Consider the following 25,798-nt stretch of genomic DNA (forward strand, 5'->3'; position numbering starts at 1 on the left):
ATGTTTACATGTCACATTTACATGGTCTGGGTGCTGAGACTGACCTGTAAAATTATTAGGCACATAAGTGCTGAGCTTCATTTCTGCTCAAATTTCCACAAACATGTGGTGTTTGGATTCATAGAAAATCCCACAGATTTCTAAAAATCCACAAATCCCTTGATCTTCTCCCCTCAGAGAGTTCAGCTAGTTGCTGAAAATTCTGTTCATCCATTGCCTGCCCTGACCTGCTTCCTGTTACTTGTGTGGACAGAACTTTGCGTGTATAAACCTCAGCCTGACTGACTACATCCCTATCTGCTCTTAAGTTGCCATATCTGGCTACATCAGCTTTGCTATTAGAGACTACTTGTTAGTGCAGCATCCTGAACGGTTCCCTGGAGTGAAATCCAGATGCCTGTACAGGGGTTTAAAAGGTAAATACTAGGCAGTTCCTTAGATTAGGTTCCTTAGATCGCTTGTCACTTTTCCCTATACCCAATCTAAAGTGATCCACAGGATTCACCACAACTGCTAGATGCAGATATAGCCACCACCAACTTGACTGGTGGCATGCTACCCTTATCACAAGATGTACAAGCTAACATCATAGCACACCTGAGGGTACATACCATGAGGGTAAAGCCAGACTCCCATGTACACGAGCGGCGAAGCAAATAGTACAGTGCAGAGCACTCTGCCCAGTGACTAGGCAGCAATGCATGCAGTATCACCAGCAACAGAGAGAAAAGGTCTGGCACTACTCTTTAGGGCCCATTACACAACTAACTAGGAGACACTCTGCCTCAGTTGGATACTTGTGCTCTACACAGCAGTGGTACTGAGCCATATAATGCACTTGAAGAGGAAGAAATAGATGCAGCACTCACCATTCGTGGAAACTTGTTAAAGGGGTTATCGAGGAATTGAAAAACAAAGATAATTTCTTTCAAAGACCTCTGCTTGTCTGTCTCCAGGTTGAATGTGGTTCTGCAGTTCAGTTCCATTGAAGTGAATGGAGCCAAGTTGTAACACCACACAAAAACTGGGGACAGACATAGAGTGGTCTTTGAAAGAAAAGGGGTCTGTTTTTCAATTCCTGGATAACCCCTTTAATGTTTATTTTACAACACAACAAGGGCAATACCTGGTGATCGCCATTTTCTACATCAACACTCACTTTCTGATTGGCCAGAGAAAGTGCATGTTGACACACCAAATGGCTGTTGCCAGGTAGCGCCCGTGATGTCCATCTGTAGCCTCCCGATCACTGAATATTTGTGCAATAGCAAAATGTACATTAAAACATTTCCACATTGGGTGCAGCATCTATTTCTTCTTCTTCAAATGAATTGATGCAGACAGTATCACTACTCTCCTGTGTGCACACTGACTCTGCGCCTGCGCCAGTGATTTTCAGTACTGCGTGCATCCATACTCACTGTCTGACCCAGCAAATGTAGTGGGCTCAGGTATACCTTCCTCCCTTGGCAGTTCCAGACTGTTGCAATGGTCCCAGTGTGCTGTGGTACCTGGATGTTTTGTCACCATGCACATTTTGGTGGCAGCTTAATCTCTAAGCCCTTATGTCCACTATATTGAACTAACAGTATGCTGTATGATATCACACTCCTACCAGTTGCTTTCAGATAACCAGAATGTTATTAGTTAAGCCTAAGTACATGCAGGAGATTCGGAGCTCTGAGCTAAAGCTCTGGAGCTAAAACTAAGCCTTGAGCCCTTTAAAAATAATAATAATAAAAAATATATAATAATTATTATTATTATTTATCTATCTATATAAATCCAAGAAGAAAGGCGGCTGCAGCACTACGTTAAATATAAAAAAAACAGGTGGTTTTATGCCATTTTCAAGTACAACATGCAACGTTTCAGTGCCCATGGGCAGCTGAAACGTAGCATATTGTATTTGAAAATGGAATTAAATCACCTGCTTTTTTGCATTTAACTGAGTGCTGAAACTGTATTTGTTCTTGAGTTTACATTTGTGTCTCTGACCAGAGTCATCTGGACTGCGTGCACCACCTTACTCCTGAAATTTGAGGTTCTGCTATATATATTATGAGAATTAGCATTTAAAAAAAAAGAAAGTCCTTAAGTCATATAACTCATTCCATTCCAAAGGGAGCCTAAAGGTAATTTATGTTACTGTATGCCTGTAAAATAGATTGCAGCCTTCCATTTGAGTATACATTGGGAAATCAATATGAACACAGCCTTATAGTTTTCAAAAGTTATATATATATATATATATATATATATACATATATATATATATATATATATATATATATATACACTGTTCAAAAAAATAAAGGGAACACTAAGATAACACATACTAGATCTGAATGAATGAACTAATCCTATGAAATACTTTCGTCCTTACATATTTGAGTTGACGACAAAATCACACAAAAATTATCAATCGAAATCAAATTTATCAACCCATGCAGATCTGGATATGGGGGTCACACTCAAAATCTAAGTGGAAAACCACACTACAGGCTGATCCAACTTTGATGTAATGTCCTTAAAACAATCAAACTGAGGCTCAGTAGTGTGTGTGGCCTTCACCTGCCCGTATGACCTCCCTACAATGCCTGGGCATGCTCCTGATGAGGTGGCGGTCTCCTGAGGGATGTCCTCCCAAACCTGGACTACAGTATCCGCCAACTCCTGGACAGTCTGTGGTGCAATGTGGTGTTGGTGGATGGAGCGAGACATGATGTCCCAGATGTGTTTAATAGGATTCAGGTCTGGGAAATGGGCGGGCCAGTCCAAAGCATCAATGCCTTCCTCTTGCAGGAACTGCTGACACACTCCAGCCACATGAGATCTAGCATTGTCTTGTATTAGGAGGAACCCAGGGCCAGCCGCACCAGCATATGGTCTCACAGGGGGTCTGAGGATCTCATCTAATGGCAGTCAGGCTACCTGTGGCAAGCACATGGAGGGTTGTGCAGCCCCCAAAGAAATGCCACCTGTGATGATTCTCTCTTGCAGATAGGTGCGGTTGTAGTGTAGAGGCACGGAAACAGGACTTTTTAACTCAAAGTTCTGTGTTTTATTCACAATTTGCAAACAGCAAAAAGTATTTAAATGCAGAACAAAGGAAAAAGTAACAAAAGTCCACCTGTATTCCTTAGGTGTTTGTTCACACCTGAGTCCATGCCATGCGGCATCAAGCAAGTCTTTTCCAAGCCTCCAGGAAGTCTGCTGACTAACTTCCAATCTCTCAGGGAAGAACTCCACACTCAGCTCTCTCTGGCAGTGTGAGCTGCAACTAGCAAATCCCACTCAGCTGGTGAAGCAGGCTGCCTTTTAGGCCAACAAAAAGCGGCCTGGATTGTGGGAAATGGCCCCCACCCAACACTTGACCATTCCCAGCAAGAGCCATCCTGGATTGGCCTTCCAGCCATACTATAGCAGCAGTGTCAGTCTGCATCGCAGCACTGGATAAATATCATCTCTTTCTTCACCAAGGCCAGGAGCCTTGGTGACATATATCGCCCATCAACCACCATGCCCTTGACCTTCTCACACACCCCACACCATTACTGACCCACTGCCAAACCGGTCATGCTGGACGATTTTGCAGGCAGTAGAACATTCTACACTGCGTCTCCAGACTCTGTCAAGTCTGTCACATGTGTTCAGTGTGAAAGTGCATTCATCTGTGAAGAGCACAGGGCACCAGTAGCGAATTTGCCATTCTTGGTGTTCTCTGGCAAATGCCAAACGTCCTGCACGGTGTTGGGCTGTAAGCACAACCCCCACCTGTGGATGTCGGGCCCTCATACCACCCTCATGGAGTCTGTTTCTGACTGTTTGAGTAGACACATGCACATTTGTGGCCTGCTGGAGGTCATTTTGCAGAGCTCTGGCAGCGCTCCTTCTGCTCCTCCTTGCACAAAGGTGGAGGTAGCGGTCCTCCTGCTGGGTGTTTGCTCTCCTACAGCCTCCTCCACATCTCCTGATGTACTGGTCTGTCTCCTGGTAGCACCACCATGCTCTGGGCACTACACTGACAGACACAGCAAACCTTCTTGCCACAGCTGGCATTGATGTGCCATCCTGGATGAGCTGCACTACCTGAGCCACTTGTGTGGGTTGTAGTCTCCGCCTCATGCTCCCACTAGAGTGAAAGCCCTGCCAGCTTTCAAAAGTGACCAAAACATCAGCCAGGAAGCATAGGAACTGAGAAGTGGTCTGTGGTCACCACCTGTAGAACCACTCCTTTATTGGAGGTGTCTAGCTAATTGCCTATAATTTCCACCTGTTGTCTGTTCCATTTGCACAACAGCATGTGAAATTGATTGTCAATGAGTGTTGCTTCCTGAGTGGACAGTGTGATTTCACAGAAGTGTGATTGACTTGGAGTTACATTGGTTACATTGTGGTCATGGCTTAAACGGAATACGTACTTACCAATGTATGTTCTAGCAAACTTACCTAATGGTCTGAGGTGTGCCAAAACTGTAAAGCGTGGGCACGCCTATAGAGGGCATTCCCTATTGAGAGAGCTGAAACAAAGGGCGGGATTAGGGTGGGTTTCGCAAAACGCCACATGCGCCCTGATTGCTGGAGGAGGGGGGTATATATAGGGGACCGCCCCCTCCCACAAATACAGCCCGAGGGCTTAACACTTGTGGTCATGGCTTAAACGGAATACATACTTACCAACGTATGTTCTAGCAACCTTACCTAACGGTCTGAGGTGTGCCAAAACCGTAAAGCATGGGCACGCCTATAGAGGGCAAAAGACACCGTGTTTAGGTAAAGTATTTTAATTAGCTGCAACAGTTACAAAGCCAAGTACGTAAAAACATGAGCCACTTCGACATGTGGATTTGGAATGTACCTGGCGTAACAGAAGGATTTCCACCTACCCATAGCTTTGATTAGGTGAGCCGGTACCTTGTGCTGGGAGGCAGCCAAGGCTGCCCCCATGCGGAATGAATGCCCCGAAATGAGCTTCGGGTCATGTCCGAGCGCCGCGACTAAAGTGCAGACTTTCTGGACAAAACTGGAGGTGGACAGCGGACGCTGTCTCACCGGGAGTAGCGGACTGTTGGGAGAGGCGAGCGTGGTGGCAGCTAGGAGGGCGTCCAAAGCCGCCACCGGACACCACTTGTGTCCAGTGGGAAAGAAGGTGACCTGAACCTCATGCAGTGATGTTTTGGTGGAAGTGAGTGTGAGGATTCTGGTGTGACCCCTACTGGCCAACTGACTCCTAACCAACCCGGTACCTGTGTAGGAGGAGTGTGTGAATTCCCCTGGTCGTAGGAAGCCATAAAAGCCCAGGTAGATGGCTGCCTTGAAGACTACGCTCTGCAGGAAGCCAAAGGGGAAGGAGTCCAACATGTCGGACATGCCCCTGAAGAGTTCCCCTGAGACGGGAACCCTTGAGGGCACTTTAGTGGGGGATGCGTTGCTGATGCCCCTCAGTATAGCTTTGATAGGATGGGCCGCGAACAGCGAGGGAGTATCTGGATGCTACATGGCCGTGTAGTGTCGGATTCCTGCTAGATACCCCTTGATGGTGCTGTGGGACAGTGCCAAGGAAAGGTGGCAAAAAGCAACAAAACTACGTAGGGAAGGGATAAAACCGGTATCATCCTCTGGATGTGCGGCCAGAAACTGCTGGTAAGCGTCCCAGGCTACCCAGTAACGACCTCTGGTGCTGGCTGAGAGGGAACCGGTGATGAGGTCGTTAGCCATGCTTCTAAAGCGGGTTAGCCCATCACCAGTGACTGGAACAAGGGTACCGGCGTGCCGACTGGATCCGCCCCTGGTGACACCTGGAAAAAGAGACCAGTGTTAGCCCGCGACAGCGCATCGGCTACCACGTTACGTGTGCCTTCAATGAAGGTGGCCGTAATTGAAAGTTTTGCTGTAAGGACAGCCACACCAACCTCCTAAGGAACCTCATAACCTAAGGGGACTTGGACCTACCCCTATTGAGGATTTCCACTGTGGCCTGGTTATCACACACAAAGGTGACCAATTGGTGAGACCAACCCTGTCCCCATACCTGTGCTGCCACCACGATGGGAAATACTTTGAACAGTGCTGAACATTTAGCGAAGCCCGGGATTTGACTGACCTGCTGCGGCCAACGATCGGCCACCCAGTAATCACCACATATAGCAGCGAAGCCTACTAGTGAGGACGCGTCGGTGAAGACCTTGGGTGAGGAGTCTGACGCTATTGGTATAAAGAATGACACGCCATTCCAGGATTCTAAAAACTGCTGCCACATCAGGAGATCTTCTACCACCTCATGACCTACCTGAACGAGGCTGTTCTGGCAAGGTGCGGCTGACAACAGGGCCAACAGCCTAGAGACGAAGGCCCGCCCCTGAGGAATGATCCTCATGGCAAATGCCAACATGCCCAGTAGACTCTGTAATTCAACCCTGGTGGTAACTCGGGACCGGGCGAACTTACCGATCACCGACCTGATCCTAACCAACTTCTCCTGGGGCAACCTAGCTTCCATCTTCTCCCCGTCCAAAACTACCCCCAGGAAAGTGAGACAACTGACGGGACCCTAATCCTTTTTGGTGGAGACCGGGACCCCTAGGGACTGGAACAGCTGCAGACCCCCTACTAGCTGGGACGGGACAACCCCTGGTGGCTCAATAATCAGAAAGTCATCCAGGTAGTGGAGTACATGTCTGCACCCCACCACCTGCTCGAGAGCTCAGTGAAGGGCTATAGCCAGCTGATCGAAGAGCCAAGGGCTACTCTTCGACCCAAACGTAAGTCTGACAGCAAAGTAGTAGTTGTCTTCCCATTTGATGCCATACCACTGCCACAGGTCCGGTTTGACTGGCAGGAGTTTGAAGGCATCTTCGATTTTTGACAGAAACACCCCTGGTCCCAGAGGGAGGATCATTTGTATCGCCTGGTCGATGGAAGCATATTTCATGCCGAACTCCTCTGATGGAATCAGAAGGTTGAGGCTCGGGACCAGGGAGGAATGAGGCGCTGACAAGTCGTAAATGAGACGCCTTTTATTGGAAAACTTCCCGATCACAACGCCAATCGGGCTAACTCTCCACGCCTTGAAGGGTGGAATTGTGAAGGCCCGACAACGGAACCCTTTTCCACCTCCAATTGAAGCAGCTCTGACACTGCCTGCGGGTCATTGGAGGCGGAGCGCAGGTTGTCACACTCATGAGGCAGGGCCACCAAGCCTGTATGGAAGCCCTGCCGGAAGCCATCCAGAAGCCACCTCACCCATTCTTGGTCTGGGTGCACCCTCAGAACCCTACCAAGAGCCGAGACCCGGACCATGCCTAGTCATGCTTGGGAGGATTTCTGAGGACACACTGTCCTCGGATGGGCTCGGTAGCATTTGAAGCATATGTGCAACAGTCTACATTGGTTGTAGTTGCACGTTGATATGTTAAATGTATTACATATTTGGTTCCGTCCTAGGAACCGGATCATCCTCCCCATCTTGTCCACACTAGGCATGCTCTTGGGCTCTGCCGCTACCATCGCGCCAGAACCTCTACCCACTGCCCCGGTGGGTCGAGGTCGCACCAGGCCGCCTTGTGGGAGATGGATTGGCACGTGGAGCAAGCCGGCACCTTCAAGCCGGCGAAGTGCTGGCAGAACAACTCGGTGTCCACTCTGGCCCAGTCGGTGGTATAGTTGAACTGGGCCAAGGCTGCGGCCGCCTTGGCCGAGAACGATTTGTGGAAATCATAGAACGCCGTACCGCCAAACCTGTACCCCAGGTCGGTGACGTTCAACAAGTAGGCGTCCAGCTCCTCCCTCCTGTCAGGCCTGACAGTGCAGATCACATCTCTGAACATGCTGAACCCGATCACAAACTCCGGAATGGACAGTTTCCTGCTGAGCCTGGCGTCCTTGCTCTTGAACATCACTGACAACTCCCCGCAGGACACCACTTGGGTTTCGGTGACATCATGGGTGGCGATGAGCAAGGACGCCAAGTTAACATCCCGGCCCACCAAAATGTCCTTCCTAAGGGCAGGGCTGATGTAGTGTGCCTGACTGACCCTCGGAGGCTCCAGCATCCTACCTGAGGTGCTGAGCTGAGGATCATGTGCCGGGGGCACTAACTGGGAACTGGGCCCGGGGACCAGTGGGGCAGGAGCCAGGAACGTGTTGGCCGCCGCGGCCTGTGCAGCCTGAGCCTTGTCGCTGTCCATGGAGTCCAGTCTGGCCTGGAACCCCGAGACCACATTCAGGACAGAGTTCATCATGTCATGCAGCTGTGCGACTGGGTTGACCTCCGCAGTGGTGCCACCAGAGTCCTGACTGGAGCCGGCCTCAGGTATAGCCCTGAGCAACTTATAGAGCTCCGCCTTTCTGGCGGAAGCCGGGTATGCCACCCCCTTCTTGCGGAGCTCCTCCATGAGCCTAGGGATGATCCAGTTGCGGTACATCCGACCGCCACCCCCCTTCAGAGCCTCTGGCAGGAGTCTCTGGCAAAGACCCGGTCTCATCAATGTCAGACGCATGAGACATGCTGGCACCACCTGTCCGGGCCAACAAATTGGGTACCAGTGGAAAAGGAGAAACATCATGAAATAACCCTGTACAACGGGATCTAGCCCCCCCCCCTTTAAGCGCCCATACGCACCTGTAACAACCAAATCCACGCTGGGGAAAACTGAAGGCACTGCAAGCGACCTCTGAGTAGACAAAATAGTATGATGGTATCATATCCCATGACTAGCTGAGCCTACCCTGCTGCCGCCCGAGTGCCCGAGCCCAGAAGGAGTAAGCTGTCACCGGGAGAGCGAGTGGAAACCATCCAGTGCGAACCCCCCCCCCCCCCGCCCCGCCTGCATGGTACCGCGGGAAGACCCTTAGCCTCAGTGAGGGGACCTGACAAGGAGGTGACCCATATGCTAAGGAGCCTTGATCCCCGGGCAGCGAGGAGCTAAGAATTTCCTGAGGGTAGAACGTTTGAGGTACCCCTGCTGAATACCGCACCTGCACTGCAAGTGCTGCTGCCGGAAGCGGCTGCGCCGCTGAACACCTGGACCACTGGAGCAACTAAACAAAAGACAAAAGCGGAGTTAATAAGGGAACATCGTATGGGCTCCCTACACTAGGTGCATACCCGGTGTATGAGAGCAAGTAGGCCCCCACGCCCGCTACTGCTGTGAGAAGTGAACAGAAGTAACCGCGGCTGTGAATCTGCCCTGGCCCAACCTAAAGAAGAGTCAAAGGACAATACACCGTAAAAATGCCCTGAGGACGTGTCAGTAACAATAAGTATGAACGTGCCTAGACCGCTCTGAAGACGTGTCAGTAGTCGTTGATAGCGTGGTATTGCTCTGAAGACGTGTCAGGAACAATCAGCCACACCTGGACCCTAGACTAATCTACAGACGTGTCGGTAGACCGTCGTACGTAATTGCTCTGAAGACGTGTCAGTAACAATTAAAAAATGCCTGTGCTTTAGACTGCTCTGAAGATGTGTCAGTAGTCAGTCATGCGTGAGGGTTGCTCCGAAGATGTGTCAGTAACAAACGGGAGTATGGGGGTACCTAGACTGCCCTGAAGACGTGTCAGTAAACAGTCATAAGCGTAACGTTGCTCTGAAGATGGGTCAGTAACAACTGGGACTACCAGCAAGAGTCTAGACTGCTCTGAAGACATGTCAGTAGTTAGTCAACTGGTGAAAGTTGCCCTGAAGACGTGTCAGTGACAACTAACCGGCCAGTTATACCCACCCCTATACTACCCGTGCGGGGTTTTCCTTTTCTTTTTTTTTTATATGTCCACAATATATATCTATGCGCCTATTTCTCCATTTTATACCAGCAATCGCTACCAAATTGCAGCGCTTGGTTCAGGCCAGGGCTACCTGTACTGAACCACCCACCCAGCAAGTGTATGACATATAGAAAAGCCCTAAACTACACACCTTCTGTGTATCAGAGGTAAGTAGGAGTTGACATGAAGAAAACTAGGAACAACAAGTAAAACGTGTGAAAGTAAAGAAAAACGTACCCCACATGCCCGCCCGCACCCAGTTTAACCTCCGGGGCGACCACCGTAGCTCTGGGGAAGCAGTGTGGCACCTACCGGCCAGGAGTATCTGGGAATTAGTGTTGGGCAGGAAGGGGTTAATTGGATATGGCCCTCTGCCTGCTGCGCTGCACTTTGCAGCACCGCAGAGACAGCGGACGCGCAAGCCCCGAGCCAGGGGGGGGGGGTGAGTCAGCCATGCTTGTAACTGCCCCCCCCCCCTTGTATATGTGCATGCTTGTTACCCCTAAGACACATTTTCTAAATTTTTTTTCATTATACACTTTTACTGGTTTTTATTTTTTGAAAGGGGCGGGGAGCTGCCTGCCCAGAGGCCACACCACCCGCAGAGGACGCAGCGGTGGGGAAGAAGCCGCCTCCCCCGCCATAGGGTGTATCCAGGCCTCGAGCGGCGTCCCCGCCGCACAGCAAAGCCGCGCCGACCGAACCTGGACCGGCGGCGCGACCCACCACGCAATAGAGCGCACCGAGAGGTAGGTGGAACACCCGGCACAAGAGCCCTGTGTGAACCTAGCACCGCGTGCTGCTGTGACGCGTAGCGCTCCCCCCCGCTGCTGCACACGGTGAAGCCTGCAGTGGGGGAGACACTAAGCACAGCAGCACGGGCACCACATGAGGGTTCAGGGGACAACAACAACAGCATTGGGTCCCTTAAAAGCTGCTGGCACGGCGACCAGTACAATAAACAATATCCTGGCCGAGACGGCGCCTACCTTTCCAAACGCCGGAGCGGGCAGGACAACAACACAAGGGAACGCACGGACACAAGGACACGTGGAGCACCGGGAACGTATGAACTCACTGCAGTGTAAACACTGCAAAATGCCACATACGCCCTGATTGCTGCAGGAGGGGGGTATATATAGGGGACCGCCCCCTCCCACAAATACAGCCCGAGGGCTTAACACTTGTGTTGTGTAAGTGTTCCCTTTATTTTTTGAGAAGTGTACACAGTGTATACAGATATAGCAGAGCTAACAAGTCTTAGAGCCTTAACTACATGCATCAAACACACCAAGTCTGACTAATAACTCTGCTACATATGCACAGCTGTAGTGTAAGTAGTTATTACACATTGCTTATTTATCCCTAGCTGGAGATAGTGCTATGTATGCCCATTAATGTGACAATTTGGCTCAGCAGCTTTATATATGGGCCAGTGATCATATTAAACAATTAAACAGTAATGAAGCCAGAATGAAAATTAGTGATGACTGCAGCTGCCGGCCACCGAGGATCAGGAGCTTAGAGCAAAGAATTTTGTCCAGATATTACGCATTGAAAACCCCCCAAAATTATTACAATAAAAAGTGCAGAGGGAATTCACACACAACCCAAATAACAATGCACAGAAAATGGCTGCAGGAAAATTGATCATGATTAGGAAATCATCTGATCTGCGCCCATACTGTATGTTCGACATCAGTATTTTCCAAACAGTATGTCTCCAGCTGTGGCACAACTACAACTCCCAGTATGCCTGGACAGCCATCTATAGAGATCTATAGAGATTGTTAAATCAATTAGCTAGGCTTGAGATGGTGAACAGAATTTCTAAAGATTTTCTTCAGTTTATAATTGTCTTTTCCTTGCTGTAATGTAGGGCTGCAGCTAATGATAATTTTAATAATCGATTAGTTGTCGATTATATCATCGATTAATGGGAAAAAACATCAAAATGCCCCAAAAAAATGTGGTTCAGCTGATTCTACTTGAAAAATAATGTACAGTGGCCAAAGTTTTTAGCGTGTGACGTGACCAAACAGAAGCAACTTTGAAGTTTTTTCTTTTTTCTTTTTTTTTTTTTTACGTTTATGCCGGTTGGTGGAGCAGTTTATTTACCTTTACACATGAGGGTATGTGCAGACTGCAGAGCATTGCACCCGGCCCATGTCTGTAGTAGTAGTCTGTTTGTAGTACTACAAACACTAGGATGCAATGCTCTGCATATACTACCATGTATATAGCAGTGTATATGTACTACATACACACTGCTTTACCCATGGGGGTATGTGCAGAGCATTGCACCCTTGTTTCTGTACTGTAAGTACAAGGGTGCAATGCTCTGCACATACCCCCATGCACTGCACACACTTTATTAAGTAGGGCAATTATATTACCCCCCCCCCCCCTGATGCCCCATGTGCCATTATATCCCCCCTGATGCTCCCTGTGCCATTATACCCCTCCCCCTCTAATGACTCCTGTGTCATTATATCCCCCCTCTGATGCTCCCTGTGCCATCTCCCCCCTTTAATGACTCCTGTGTCATTATATTCACCCCCTCTGATGCCCCGTGTCATTATACCCCCTCTGATGACCCCTATGTCAATATATTCCCCCCGTCTGATACCCCCTCTTTCATTGTATTCCACCCCCCTCTGATGCCTGTGTCATTATATTCACCCCCCTCTGATGCCCCGTGTCATTATATTCACCCCCTTTGATGCCCCCTGTGTAATTATACCCTCTGATACCCTCAGGGGTTACATTGCATCCAGGGCTCAAGTCCTGCAGGAACGCATGGGAACTAAGTTCATGCACTTTTTCCACAGCAGGGGCGCTGTTCCCATAAGCAGGAATCTTGCAGGACCATTATACCCCCCTCTGATACCCCCTTTTGTCATTATATCCCCCCCCTGATGCCCTCTCTTTCATTATATCCCCCCCGATGCCCTGTGTCATTATACCCCTCCTCTGATGCCCCCGTCTCATGATATTTCAGCCCAACCCCCTCCCCTCTCCTGTTCTACACTATTACCAAACCTCCCCTCCTCTCTGATCCCCTGCTACCTGTACTCCACCCCCATGTACGCTCTGGCAGGCTCAGGGGCTCGGCGGTCATTGTTGGTACTGGACAATATCCTCGGTCTGGACGTAGATGCGCGCGATGAGTGATGTCATTGCATGCGCCTACGCCGGGACATTGTCATCCTGCGCGGCTCACTATAAGCTGTAGCGCACAGCTGCAGCCTAAAGGAGTTTAGTTACAGGGCAAATCGATTGCCCCGTTATATGTGAATTCCTCAGGCATTTGGCCCTGCTTGCCTGAAGCAAGGCTAAATGCCTGAAGAATTCACCTGCCCGGCACCCGGAACTGCATGTCCTGGACATCAGGCAATGCAATTTCCACAATTTCCGGAGGCTGCTGTGGTCAGGCCCGAGTCCCAAAAATCCTGCAGCAGCCCCGGGCTGCAGACAACAAATCGGGGGATTATTCGATAATGGGATTCGTCGACAGAATCCTGTTATCAAATTTAATCGATTTTATTGATTAATCGTTGCAGCTCTACTGTAATGGAAACCAGTTCTCCATTTACTGAGGGGCTTGGGCATATACAGTAAAATTAATCTAAATGGGCCGAGTTGCAGTGTACATCTTGTGAGGAGGCACAGTACGGAGTAGAGTAGAAGGGATGCAATGAGGGGTCAAGTCCTGAGAAAAAAAGTGTGGGAACTAACCCAAGATTCCCACTCAAGGGCTGGTCCTGCAAGATTCCTGCTAATGGGAACAGCGCCCCTGCTGTGGAAAAAGTGCAGGAACTTAGTTCCCATGCGTTCCTGCAGGACTTGAGCCCTGGATGCAATGTAACCCCTGGCAGCCCTGTTGCCCTGCTGGGACTTATGGTGCTTTTCCCCCACTTAAATTGTATAGACTTGAGATTTGAGACTTGAAGATACCCCACGCTGACTAGGGTTCTGACAAGGTCCAATTACTAACACTGTCGGAGCTGAACTCACCACTGTACGGAGAACACTTTCAGAATGGCTGGGCTGACTTGATTCAGACATTTTCTCAGGCTTCCCTCTTGATTCACCTCACATGTCTTCCACCTCCTTTCCACACTGTACTCACATGGAGCTATGAACTAGACGGGGGCAACTCCTCCCCCTACACTATATACAGGAGAATTTGGGGGGTTCCCATTGGGCAGACAGGGTCACCTGGTTACTTCTATATCTCTTTCTTAAAGGTACAGTACATAAATAACAAAATACAGTGAATATAATAAAATACATGAATATGATAAACAATACAACAGTGGGCCCAACAGAAGAGCAGCAGGTCTACCCGAAGAAATCCGCAGCCCACAGGACAGCCTTTGGTGCTGGGACACAACAATAGCAGCAGCTCATACTTCTGCTAAAACAGGTTCTGAATATTGGACTACCTCAGACTCCCAGTAGACAATGCAACAAAGCTGCAGTCACTCTGTCATAGCTATGAAGCTATGGCAGCAAATGAGAGAGAAGCCAAACCACAAACACTGACACAAACAAATAGCAGGTTAACAGTAACTCTAGGTAATCAGAAGGAGTTCCAGAGCAAGGAATAGGAACCAAAACCTGTCTAGTCATCATGCTGTATAAAACTTCTTTATTCCATATAAACATTAAAAGTTTGAGATATGACGGGGAGACATCTAGAATGGACGGGGAGCAAGGTAGGGCAACAGTTTTGTGCCAACTGGTGCTTAGTCCGGCATCCACTCTGGAGTGAAGTGGAGGCCGGACGAAGCACCAGTTGGTGCAAAACTGTTGTCGTACCATGCTCCTCGTCCTTCCTAGATTTCTCCCTGTCATGTCTCAAACGTTTAACGTTTATATGAAGTAAAGAAGTTTTATACAGCATGGTGAGTGCTCTATCTTATATTTTTTCTTATATGGAAGCTACATTATGGACATTGATTTGTTGAATAAAGAAGTTGAGCACCCCTGGTCTGATATAATAGACTGTTTTGTCGGTGACCTACAGACCCATGGCAGAAATACATTGAATAAATGTTTGTTGCAGGCTCGTGAGAGTAGTAGTTTCTTTTTGCACTTCTATGTATTGCCAACTGTCTAGTAATGTTTACTCAATAAGAGGTCATGGGTGTGATCAGGGTTGGACAGAACAGTTGGATAAATAGGGTACATTGTGGGAGGGGAACAAGATGGGAGAGGAGTATACAAGCAGACTCTATCCTGTGGAGGATTTTGCTATCATTTCACAATATTACTTTGAAACCATGAGAAATTGCACTCCCTAAATGGGCACTGTCAGATAAAAAAATTATTTATATGTTGCACATCTTGACAAAACATTAACCTCTAATATACTTCATATAAAATGATCTCCTATTTATAGAAATCATGGCTTATAAAAAAAATTAAAAAAAACACTAGGGGTCCACATACCATCAAAAATAAAATCCTGTTTGTCTGGAGCATTGTCTTTGTCCCAGCTAAAGCACAGACTGGGACAAAGTCCAGGAGGTGAGGGCGGGACTAGCCCTCCTCTGTGCTCACTCCTGTCCTATCAGACTGCAGCATGAAAACGTCGGCGTCCCTGCGCAGCGCTTGCGATGAAGTCACTCACCGTGCGCACTTCCGCCAGGAAGTCCCCACAGACAAATGTAAGTAGCAGTTTAGTGACGGGGAAAGACTGGTTGCCCCATCATATGTGCACCGGGTCCCATGTAGCATTGTTTGCCGAAGTGTGTGAAGTCTTCCGGCATTTATCCCTGCTTGCCAGAAGCAAGGGTAAATGCCTGAAGAAGTCACCCACCCGGCGCCCGTAACTGCACATCCCGTGCGCCGGGCAATACAAATTACATATACTGTATATACATATATATATATATATATATATATGTGTGTGTGTATATATATATATATATATATATATATATATATCCACAGGCACAAGTTTTTCATGATGATTTATCCACAGCCCTGTAGTCACTATAGGAATGCCTGCGTTGCTCCATTTAGATCCATTAATACATTTCCTTCCTTCAGAAAGTCATCCTCACAACCATCACGCCTTAATCATATTTCCACAGGAGGGATCATATCTGCACAATAAAATTTTATATGAGATACTGAAGTATTTACCTACCCTGCCATTACGATGAAGAAATCCAATCTATTCCATGTGTCTCCAAGGTAACACTTCTTCCCAAAAATTCCCAAGGCCACCATCTTAACTACCATCTCCATTGCAAAGAAGATGAAGATGAAGTCATCAAATACCTGGTATAATGGAGAGAAGACAGGGGTCAGGAAGTAATCATAATATCTGGCTATGCAAATAACGTATCACTACATTATTAACATTTTCCAGCAATGAGAACAATAAGCAAACTAATAAGAAGCGGTAGGTGTCCTCCATGTCCTTGGATGATCAAATGCCATTTTGGAGAACTACTTGTGTTACCATTTAAGGCAACAACCCAAGATATATCGCCCACTCACGGAAGCCTCCAAGAAGCTCCAATTGTTGTCCTCAATTGTCTATATCTAGAGCAGTGTTTCCCATATGCGGTCCTCAAGCACCCCCAACAGGTCATGTTTTCTGGATTTCCTTAGTCTTTCACAGGTGATATAATTATGGTCAGTGAATCAGGCATCGCCACAGTTATATCACCTGTGAAAGACTAAGGAGATCCTGAAAACATGACCTGTTGGGGGTGCTTGAGGGCCGCGTTTGGAAACACTGATCTAGAGAGTTACCATATAAAGACCATTACAAGTACAGCTAAAGAACCTTCCTGTCCACCTTCACGGCTCTCTACAAAATGGTATTACTGCTGTCAGGCATATGCACACATTTTTATCGCAAAATATCAGCAGTACCACCGCTCTGAAGGAAGCTCAGGAGCAGGAAGAGAATGAAATGAAAGTCCTTCCATCTTTGCACTCATAACCTATACACTGAAAAGAAATCCATTGAATGGATACATTTTTTATCCCAAGTTTTATCTATAAACTATAAATGTTCAAAGGGATTTCCATTGGTAGCATTGCAGATCACTAGGTGGTAGTCCAGTTTTGTCCAGAGTCTACTGAAACGTTGCATTGGCCACTCTGGAAATAACAATTCTCCAATGTTGCGCTGACCTCGACAATCACCAGATCTAACACCATGGTGCTTCTTTCTGTGGGACTACATCATGGACTCAGTGTATTTCCTTCCCCAGCCACAGGATCTGAGCAACCTGAGACAATGCATCATTGAAACAATGGAGTCTATATCTGAGGAGATTCTGGCACATGTCTGGACAGAAATTGACTACTGTCCAAGACATCTGCCATGTCACCAATGGAAATCACTTTGAACATTTGTCAAGTATAAATATAACTTGGATAGATAGTGCATCTCTTTATGTTAATACATTTGTTCTATGTTCTCTTGTTTATGAATACAGAGGATATTATTTTATTCTGTCCTTTTTCAATCACCCTGTATGGAAAAAGACCCCTACAGACTCAGTGAACTTAGAATTCAGTGTTTTCCAATGTAGTGTGCCACCAAAAAAAAAAAGTAAATTCCAAGGTGTACTTTTATTGTATAGTGACTATGGATGACATTGGGGAGATTTTTTCTTGCAGTAGATGTTCTGAATGTAGAGTTATGAAGCAAAATGAACATCCTAATCTGTTCATAGTGAAACATTTTGTGACTTACCACCACCTACTATCTGTGACTTTGGCTCTCAAACTACTAAAGCCTGGAAACTTCTTCCCCAGACACTGGTGCAAGTGAAGATTGACTCTTGAGAGTTCATTGCGTGCATCATGTGTTTTAAAATGATAAGAACTTACTTGAAGGATTTGGCAGCGGTCAGAGGAACAGTCAACATCTTCACAGGGCTGGAACATTCCCAGAGTCACACAGTTCAGGAGGATTACCATCATGCTCAAACACTCGAACCACGTAAGAGATGGATGGTTAAGGAAAATTATAAGACTTTCATAGTAAAAATTCATTTTTATGACATGCTATTGAAAATAATGACAACAAAGAGATCCGTACATAACATTTCTTTCAATGTATCCATTTAATCCATTCCATCCATTCAATTCATTGTATACTCTGTACTATGCAGCAAAATAGTCTAGTATTGTCATACCAGCATATAGTTTCAGTAAAGAATATTACTATCATAGTACACAAAAATATTTTCTACTGTACTAGATTGACTGTAACAAACTAACAGTATACAGTATACAGTACTTCCATTTTTGCTGGTTTTAATCAGCTAGTCAACTGGTCAAATTACTACCAATAATAACCATTGATGTCATCAACATTGGCTGAACTTCCATTGAGGCCGTAGACATACCAACTATAGGGTTGTGGTGGGAGAAGAACTAGATAAAACCATTTACTGTGATACCATCATGCTGACTACACCTTCTATTGGGTTAATTGTTAATTCACAATGTCTCGCAATATACATATTTCATGATATCACCTACTACAGAAGTTCTTACCTAAAAAAAAAGTAGAGATCAATTTGGATCAAATCAGTTTTGGTCCGAATTTCCCCAAAAATTTTATTCGCTAGCATGTGGACTTTTTGTGATTCGTGTTCTGTCTGTTTTATCCATGTTCCTTTACACTTAGCAGCCCAGAAGTATGCATCAAATCTTCTGCTCTCTAAAATTTGCTGGACTAGTCTTCCTGCACCCTGCCTTGCTTCTCTGTGCATTGTATAGTAGCAGGGACACCTGCCTTTAACAAATGTCCCTGCTCCTGTACATAATTTGTATGAGCAACCACAGGGCAATCTGGGCTTTTCCAAATGCAAATTGGGACACATAGCCAAAACAAATCTGACAGTTGAGTTTGCTGAATCGGACCCGAAATGAATCTGACGAGATTCACTAATCTGTTTTAAAAATTTAATGGGAGTGGGGCAGGGGTCAAGTACTGGAGAAAAAAGTGAGGGAACTCACCCAAGATTTCCACTCAAAGGCTAGTCCTGCAGGACTCCTGCTAATGGGAGCAGTGTCCCTGCTGTGGAAAAAGTGTGGGAACTCAGTTCCCACACGTTCCTGCAGGACTTGAGCCCTGGAGTGGGGCCCACATTGAGTTTTCCCTTAATGGGGTACTCCGAAGGATAGGGGATAAGATGTCTGATCGCAGGAGTCTCCGTGCCACACCCGGCATTCCAAACAGTATGTTTAGAACGCTGGGTTCCTGCGTCGGAAGACATGACATCACGCCAAATCCCCTCCCCCTGTGATGTCACGCCACACCCCCTCCATTCATGTCTAAGAGGTACGCCGAAGGATGGGGATAAGATGTCTGATTGCAGGGGTCTCCTTGCAGCACCTGGCATTCTAAACAGTATGTTGAGAATGCTGGGTTCCTGTGATGGGAGACGTGACGTCAAGCCAACCACCCTCCATGATGTCATGCCACGCCTTCTTCATTCATGTATATGGTAGGGGGCGTACCATAATATCAGGAGGGGGCATGGCGTGACATCACATTTCCCACCGCAGGAGCCCAGGGCTCTAAACTGTGACTGTGAACATATTTTCTACCAATAAAACTTTTTACCATGTGAATAGGTTTTAGTTATTCATTAGGTTATACTGGCATCATTAGTGACCTTTTAAACACTGTGGTCTAAATATGATATTGTATTATTTTTAGCATGGTACGCAAATATTGAAATCCCTCTGCTCCTCCGATGCTGCATTATCTGAATCGCCTTTTAAGTTTATAATTGTTAATTAATGTGATTCTTAAATTAAAACTTTTCTTGCACAAATTGTTTGGTTTTTCCAAATATGAAATTATGTTGTCAGCATCCATCAGTTTCGGCTAAAGATAGCCTTTCTCATAGTGTCAGAGCTTATTCAATTACAAAGTTAATTGGTTCTAAAGAATTTCTTCCGCGGTCTCATAGTCGCTGGCAACAGCACAAATACATTCAATGTTTCTGCTGTGGATACGGAAAGTAAATACTAGAGGACCTTTAAGACTTTGCCCTGGCTTCTGCCATTTCCCACAGTGTTTATAACATGCCATTTTATTTTCTGCACAAAGATAACTAAATGAACACAGATAGAATCCACCTCTTCCCCTCCTAGGAGTCTGGGCTATTTATAAAGACTCCCCAGGCTCCCTCTAACTATGGCTCATTTGCCTCAGTATTCCTGTGCAAATGACCTAATGGTCATCTTTTTCTCACTGGTGGTTTATTAATATGTTCTTTACAATCATTCTGCCCTTGCTGAAATAGAAAGCGGCTCTCCATACACTGACATCCTGGTGAGCCAATGATAGACTTGTATTTATATACAGAAGCTAATCTGAAGAGTCAGATCTGCAGGGGAGGGAGAGAGCAGCAGCCTGGACCAATGGGTAGACAGGGGGTGTGCCTCAGACTACCTTAGAATACATGTAAGCAGTCATAAAGTCATGAATTGTAGTGCTGGCAAAATAGGAAAAAAACAACACAATTTTTTCAACTTTTGGGAGCTTGCATCTCTATGCAGTGCATTTTTTTTTGTAAAAATGACACATTAGATGACACACTAGTGTTATTCTGTAGGTCCATACAATTACAACGGTACACAATTTATATATATATATATATATATATATATATATATATATATATATATATATATATATATATATTTTTTTTTTTTTTTTTTTTTTTTTTTTTTTTTTGCTTTTACTAAATTGTTAAAAATTTTTGTGCGGAAAATAGTATGCATAAAACTGTCCTCTTCTGACTCCTATGATTCTTTTATTTTTCTGTATTTGGGCTGTATGAGGGCTCACTTTTTTGTGCCAAGATCTTTGGTTTTTATTGGTACCTTTTTGTTTTAATAGGACCTTTTCATCACTTTTTACAAAAAAAAATTCTGGTTTATGGAGAGACCAAAAATCAGCAATTCCGGACTTGCAGTTTCAATAACAGCATCTATTTTAATAGTTTAGACATTTATTCATGTGGTGGAACCACATATCTTTAAAATTATTTTAGTTTACATAACTTTATTTGAAAAATTTATTTTATTATGGAGAGGGTTATCTCACATTTATAAAAAAAAATCACATTTTATTCACAATTTTTTTTTAGTACCCATAGGGGACTATTACATGCAATATTTTTATTACAAACATTGAACAATGCAGTGCCATAGCACAGCATTGATCAGTGTTATCATTGCTCCCTTACTACAGGGTGTTAAGGCTGCCCACTGTGTTGGAGCACCGATCGGCCAGACAGAGCTAGATATGGGACCTTCGTCTGTCCTCTCAGCTAATCGAGACCCCTGATCAGCTCCTTGAACTAACCAACAAGGATTTTTCCCATTTTAAAATTTTGAATGTGGCTTTTAATGTAAGTAGATGATTAATGTTGCCCAACTTTGTTATACAGAGTTGATGGCTGAAAGATTCTTATATTATGTAGTCACACACCTTGTTATTACTGTTTAGTAGAACCAGTACAATAAGTGTGTACCTTGCGATGAATCCTTAATTTGTAGAAGTGGAGTACAGGTCTGGTATCTCCAATTTCATTCTTAGTGATTGCTATCTTCAATAGTTAAATTGATGCTGTATTACCCTACTGGTAGACTGCCCCTGCCAGTGGGCTCCATTCAATGAAAAAATCGCTGCGACCTACGGCTGTGTGTGACGTCACTACACCTTGCCATAAGGGTCAAAAATCATCTGACATGTTTCAGAAAACTCGGAGCCCTCTGTTATGTCTCAGCGATCTTTTCACTCAACAGAGCCCACTGGTAGAGATGCCGCTGGCTGGGGCAGTCTACCAGCAGGGTAAGACAGGATCAATTTAACTATTGAAGATAGCTATCTCCCTGAATGAAATTAGAGATACCCGACCTGCACTCCACTTCTACAAATTAAGGATTCATCGCAAGGTACGCAATTATTGTAATGGTTCTACCAAATAGAAATAACAAGGTGTGTGACTGCATAATATAAGAATCGCTCAGCCATCAACTCCGTATAACAAAGTTGGCCAACATTTAGTATCCAATTACCCATATCGGACTTGCCCCTATAGATGAAAAAGTTCCCTGGGAGGACCTTTAGGTAAGTGACATAGAAAGAAATATCTATGTGGCTTTACACAAAAGAGTATTAACTATTCCATCACTTACTTTTTGTTCATAAGTTAACCCTTTATAGCACTGGTACTATATACTGTGTTTTTTAGTTCTACTGAAGCCCAACAGTATAAAAGGGACCCATTACAGAGTACCTCAGTAGCTGATAAACCTTCCATACCCATAGCACCAGTACGTCATCCTATCTGTATCTTGATGTCCAGTATTAGCCATGGCTGCTCATAGCAACTGACACCCACCTGGTATGAAGCATGCTCAGCTGTATGAAGCGGGCACTGTCAAATCTGAGAATTAGGTCAAACATCCTTTAGGTATAAAAACACAATAAAGGCAATGAACATCTTTAAATGCATTATTTTAATTCTTCCTATGTACTAATTATGGCACAAAAACACGTTGTTTTGTTTCTGTTCTACAGCTTCTTTGGTGTCCTGTTATAAATGAAGTCCATCAGAGAAGCCAGTTTGAAAAATTTGTCTTTAGTTCTTATCTGTCCTCCCCTGAAACAGCTTCTAAGCTGATTTATGAACAGATTGAAGGTTAAAGTGTATTTTTTTGTTTAGTACAAAGTAAGAAGAAAATAAGAGACTATTTTCAAGGGTGTCTATAGCCTTTAAGATCCGCACAGCTTCAACAATGAATGCCCAGTATGAATACAAGAATGTTTTAGTTATTTATTATAAAAATATTTATGGATCACATTTTTAAGAATATATTGCACTTAAAGAATCAATGTTGTTGTTGGCAACTACACTTCTCTCTCTTAAGTCTTCCTAACATTGAACAGATGCCAAAACGTCTGACACATTGTCCGACTTGAGTTTTGCTGTAAAAGCTTCTTCCAGGGCATGATATGTAATAACGTATGAATCTTATGTGCACACAGGCATAATGTGAGCGTATGAGCAGGGTGGTAGGGGTGGGGAGTGGGGTCAGTCCCATGTAAGTCTATGTGACTTCTGGAAAATCCAAGCCCTGATCACTGAAGCCTTCAGCAAGTCCCAGGCTCACAAGTTGCTGCGAAATTTAAACACATATCCTACACTTTGATATATAAATAAACATTCTACAAAAAGCTAAACAAATATAAAAAATTATGACAGAGTTATTGGATGTACACTTTGATATAGAATTATAAATTCTACGAAAAAGCTAAACAAATATAAAAAATTAGGTCGAGCACACTGAGGAGATTTTGAATTGCTCTGAACACTTTGATATTTTTTTTGGTCTTTATATCATTGGGAGTAATAACTGTAAATTAGTTTATTTAGCATTATTCGTTTTCTGTGCCTAAAAATGAAACCTATACGAGTAAAGAAGTAAAAAATATAGTATACAAAAGTATACAAAAAAAAATAAACTTTTTCATGGATTTCAAAAATATTGTAATCCTGCTTCATTTATCAGAAATGTGATGTTGATGGAGCCCATATTTATTTTATATTGGAGAGTTTCTGTCATTATCTGATAACGTACTGACTGTGATAGCGATATAGATCCTCCTTAGTGTCTTGATTTGAATATACTTCATCTAATGCTTTAAATCTGTTCTCTTGATTCTAAAAAGCCAAATTAAAGAATACTGCATTATCGGAATGATGCCAATTCCCTATTTCCAGCCCTGAGAAAATACGAAATGTATTCCGAAAAAAGCCAACTATCATTTTCGCTATTACTCATTTCTAAGCAGTTGGAGCAGTGAAACAAAAGTTTTATTCCTTAAACAAAGCAATTATTAATGTAGATTCTGTGGCCGGTCTGAAGACATAGGCAGAGATTGCTCAGTGCCTTTTCTTTGCTTCCATTTTTCTTACTACCTCAGGTTTCCGTAAATGTCAGCCCCAAAGATGTCACTAAAGAAAACAATCTCTACGTTCATGTTGCCCTAGAGACATTGTGGGAGATTTATCAAAACCTGTCCAGAGGAAAAGTTGCCCAGTTGCCCATAGCAACCAATCAGATTGCTTCTTTCAAGGCCTCTGTAAAATGAAAGAAGGGGGCTGATTGGTTGCTATGGGCAACTGGGCAACTTTTCCTTTGGACAGGTTTTGATAAACTTAGTGAGCTTAGTGAGATAAACGTTGCACAATTCTAAAGTGATCATACCTTAAAGGGGTTATCCAGGGAAAAACTTTTTTATATATATCTTTTCTTTTTGGATTTTTTTTTTTTGTCACGAAAACAGTGCTCTCTGCTGACACCTCTGTCCATGTAAGGAACTGTCCAGAGTAGGAGCAAATCCCCATAGCAAACATATGCTGCTCTGGACAGTTCCTGACATGGACACAGGTGTCAGCAGAGAGCACTGTGGTCAGTCCGGAAAGAAATCCCAAAAGAAAAGAATTTTCTCTGTAGTATACAGCCGCTAATAAGTACTGGAAGGAATAATCATTTTTAATAGAAGTAATTTACAAATCTGTTTAACTTTCTAGCACCAGTTAATAAAAAAAAGTTTTCCACCGGAGTACCCCTTTAAACTTACATATGTCTCCTTCTTCTTTCTAACACACATTTGGTAGATTAGAAAGAAATAAGAAACAGAAGAAAGAAAAAAAGAATCTTACTTTATGATAAGACCAAGCAGGGTTTGCTTTGTTGTTTGTTAATACAGAGATGTATAGACCGAAAACTGTAGGACATTTGTAATAAAAATCATTGGAAAACAATCATAAAATCTGGAAAACAATCACAAAAACAAATATTAGTCAAATAGGTATTTTGATCATGATGTAATTTTTCTGCAAAATGTACAACTCCAAGCTGTATAAACGTGAATGCTCATTGGGTTTCAGCAAATCAGGTGATGTGTATTGGTGTTACAAGGGAGGGTGTGGCCTAAGGAGAGCAATACCCTATCAAGGTATGCATGGTTATTAGGCAACGTAATTATCCTAAGGCAAAATGGGCCTAAAATTAAATTTAAAGTTTACCTTTTGACCGTGACATGTCAAAAGCTTTGATCAGACACGGTCTGAGTGTTCAGAAACCGCTTGATTGTTAGGACAAGTGGAGAGAAAAGGGCAGCTGAACAAGACAATTCTGTAGACTTTCATTGTAAGTTTGTATATCTTAGCACACGCTTATCCTACCTTGTTCTAGATATCAGTTTCAGTCTGAGATAAGTAGAACATGAACGGCTAATAAGGAAGGTGTGAGCACCGATTGGTCACCAGAGATGTCAGCAATATGTTCCCCTCAAAACTTTGGGAATTACACTGCAATTGCATTTTTCTTTAGTGGCCAACTTCCTTAGAAGATGATAATGCCCCTTTAACCTTTTTTAACCAACATTTTAGTAGGATAAATGGAACAATTTGCATGAGTCAACAGTGAATTCAGTTTCAGGGCAGAATAGTCTTCAGATGGATGAGATCCAGATGGTTGGGATCCAGCGATCTCCAAACTGGGGACCTCCAGATATTGCACAGCTACAACTCCCAACATGTAGTTTTAGTCACTGCTCTAGTGACATCTTAGGCATTCTGATCTGCTAACAAGTTAGTCATTTCATATCACTGTTGGACACTTGGCTATGTCTAGTAATTCATCCCAATAAATCACAATATAAAGAGCCCAAAAGCACTGGCTGTCTGCATGTCTGACTACTGCTGTTCACAGATACATGTATTTTTGTCATACTGGGTGAGCAAACACCCCATTATTTTAAGGCTCTCCATTTCCTGGATCTCCTACCATTGACCTCGATGTGCAGAACATTCACAGCTGCTTCTCCACACAAGGGAACGTAAGGCGTGCTGTTCTTAACCACTACCTTTCATAACGTATGTCTCTGCTCTGCCTTTTCGCTCCATTTTATTTTTCACATCACTGTTCCTTTCCTGCGTTTCAGTCTCCT

The 25,798-nt window shown here is 44.6% G+C and overlaps 1 protein-coding gene across 2 annotated transcripts in view; it reads right to left on the reverse strand.

Annotated features, from left to right (window-relative positions):
* The window catches only part of CACNA1I (calcium voltage-gated channel subunit alpha1 I), a 721,300-nt gene that overhangs the window by 352,387 nt on the left and 343,115 nt on the right, over positions 1-25,798 (reverse strand). For both annotated transcript variants that reach the window (XM_056524026.1, XM_056524025.1), the window contains exons 3-4: positions 17,635-17,746; positions 15,929-16,062 (exon numbers count right to left, since the gene is read on the reverse strand). In XM_056524026.1, coding sequence (XP_056380001.1) covers positions 15,929-16,062; positions 17,635-17,746 — 246 coding nt within the window. The remainder of the gene's footprint in view (positions 1-15,928; positions 16,063-17,634; positions 17,747-25,798) is intronic.

This window comes from Hyla sarda, chromosome 6 (assembly GCF_029499605.1).
Source record: "Hyla sarda isolate aHylSar1 chromosome 6, aHylSar1.hap1, whole genome shotgun sequence".
Taxonomy (NCBI): Eukaryota; Metazoa; Chordata; class Amphibia; order Anura; family Hylidae; genus Hyla; species Hyla sarda.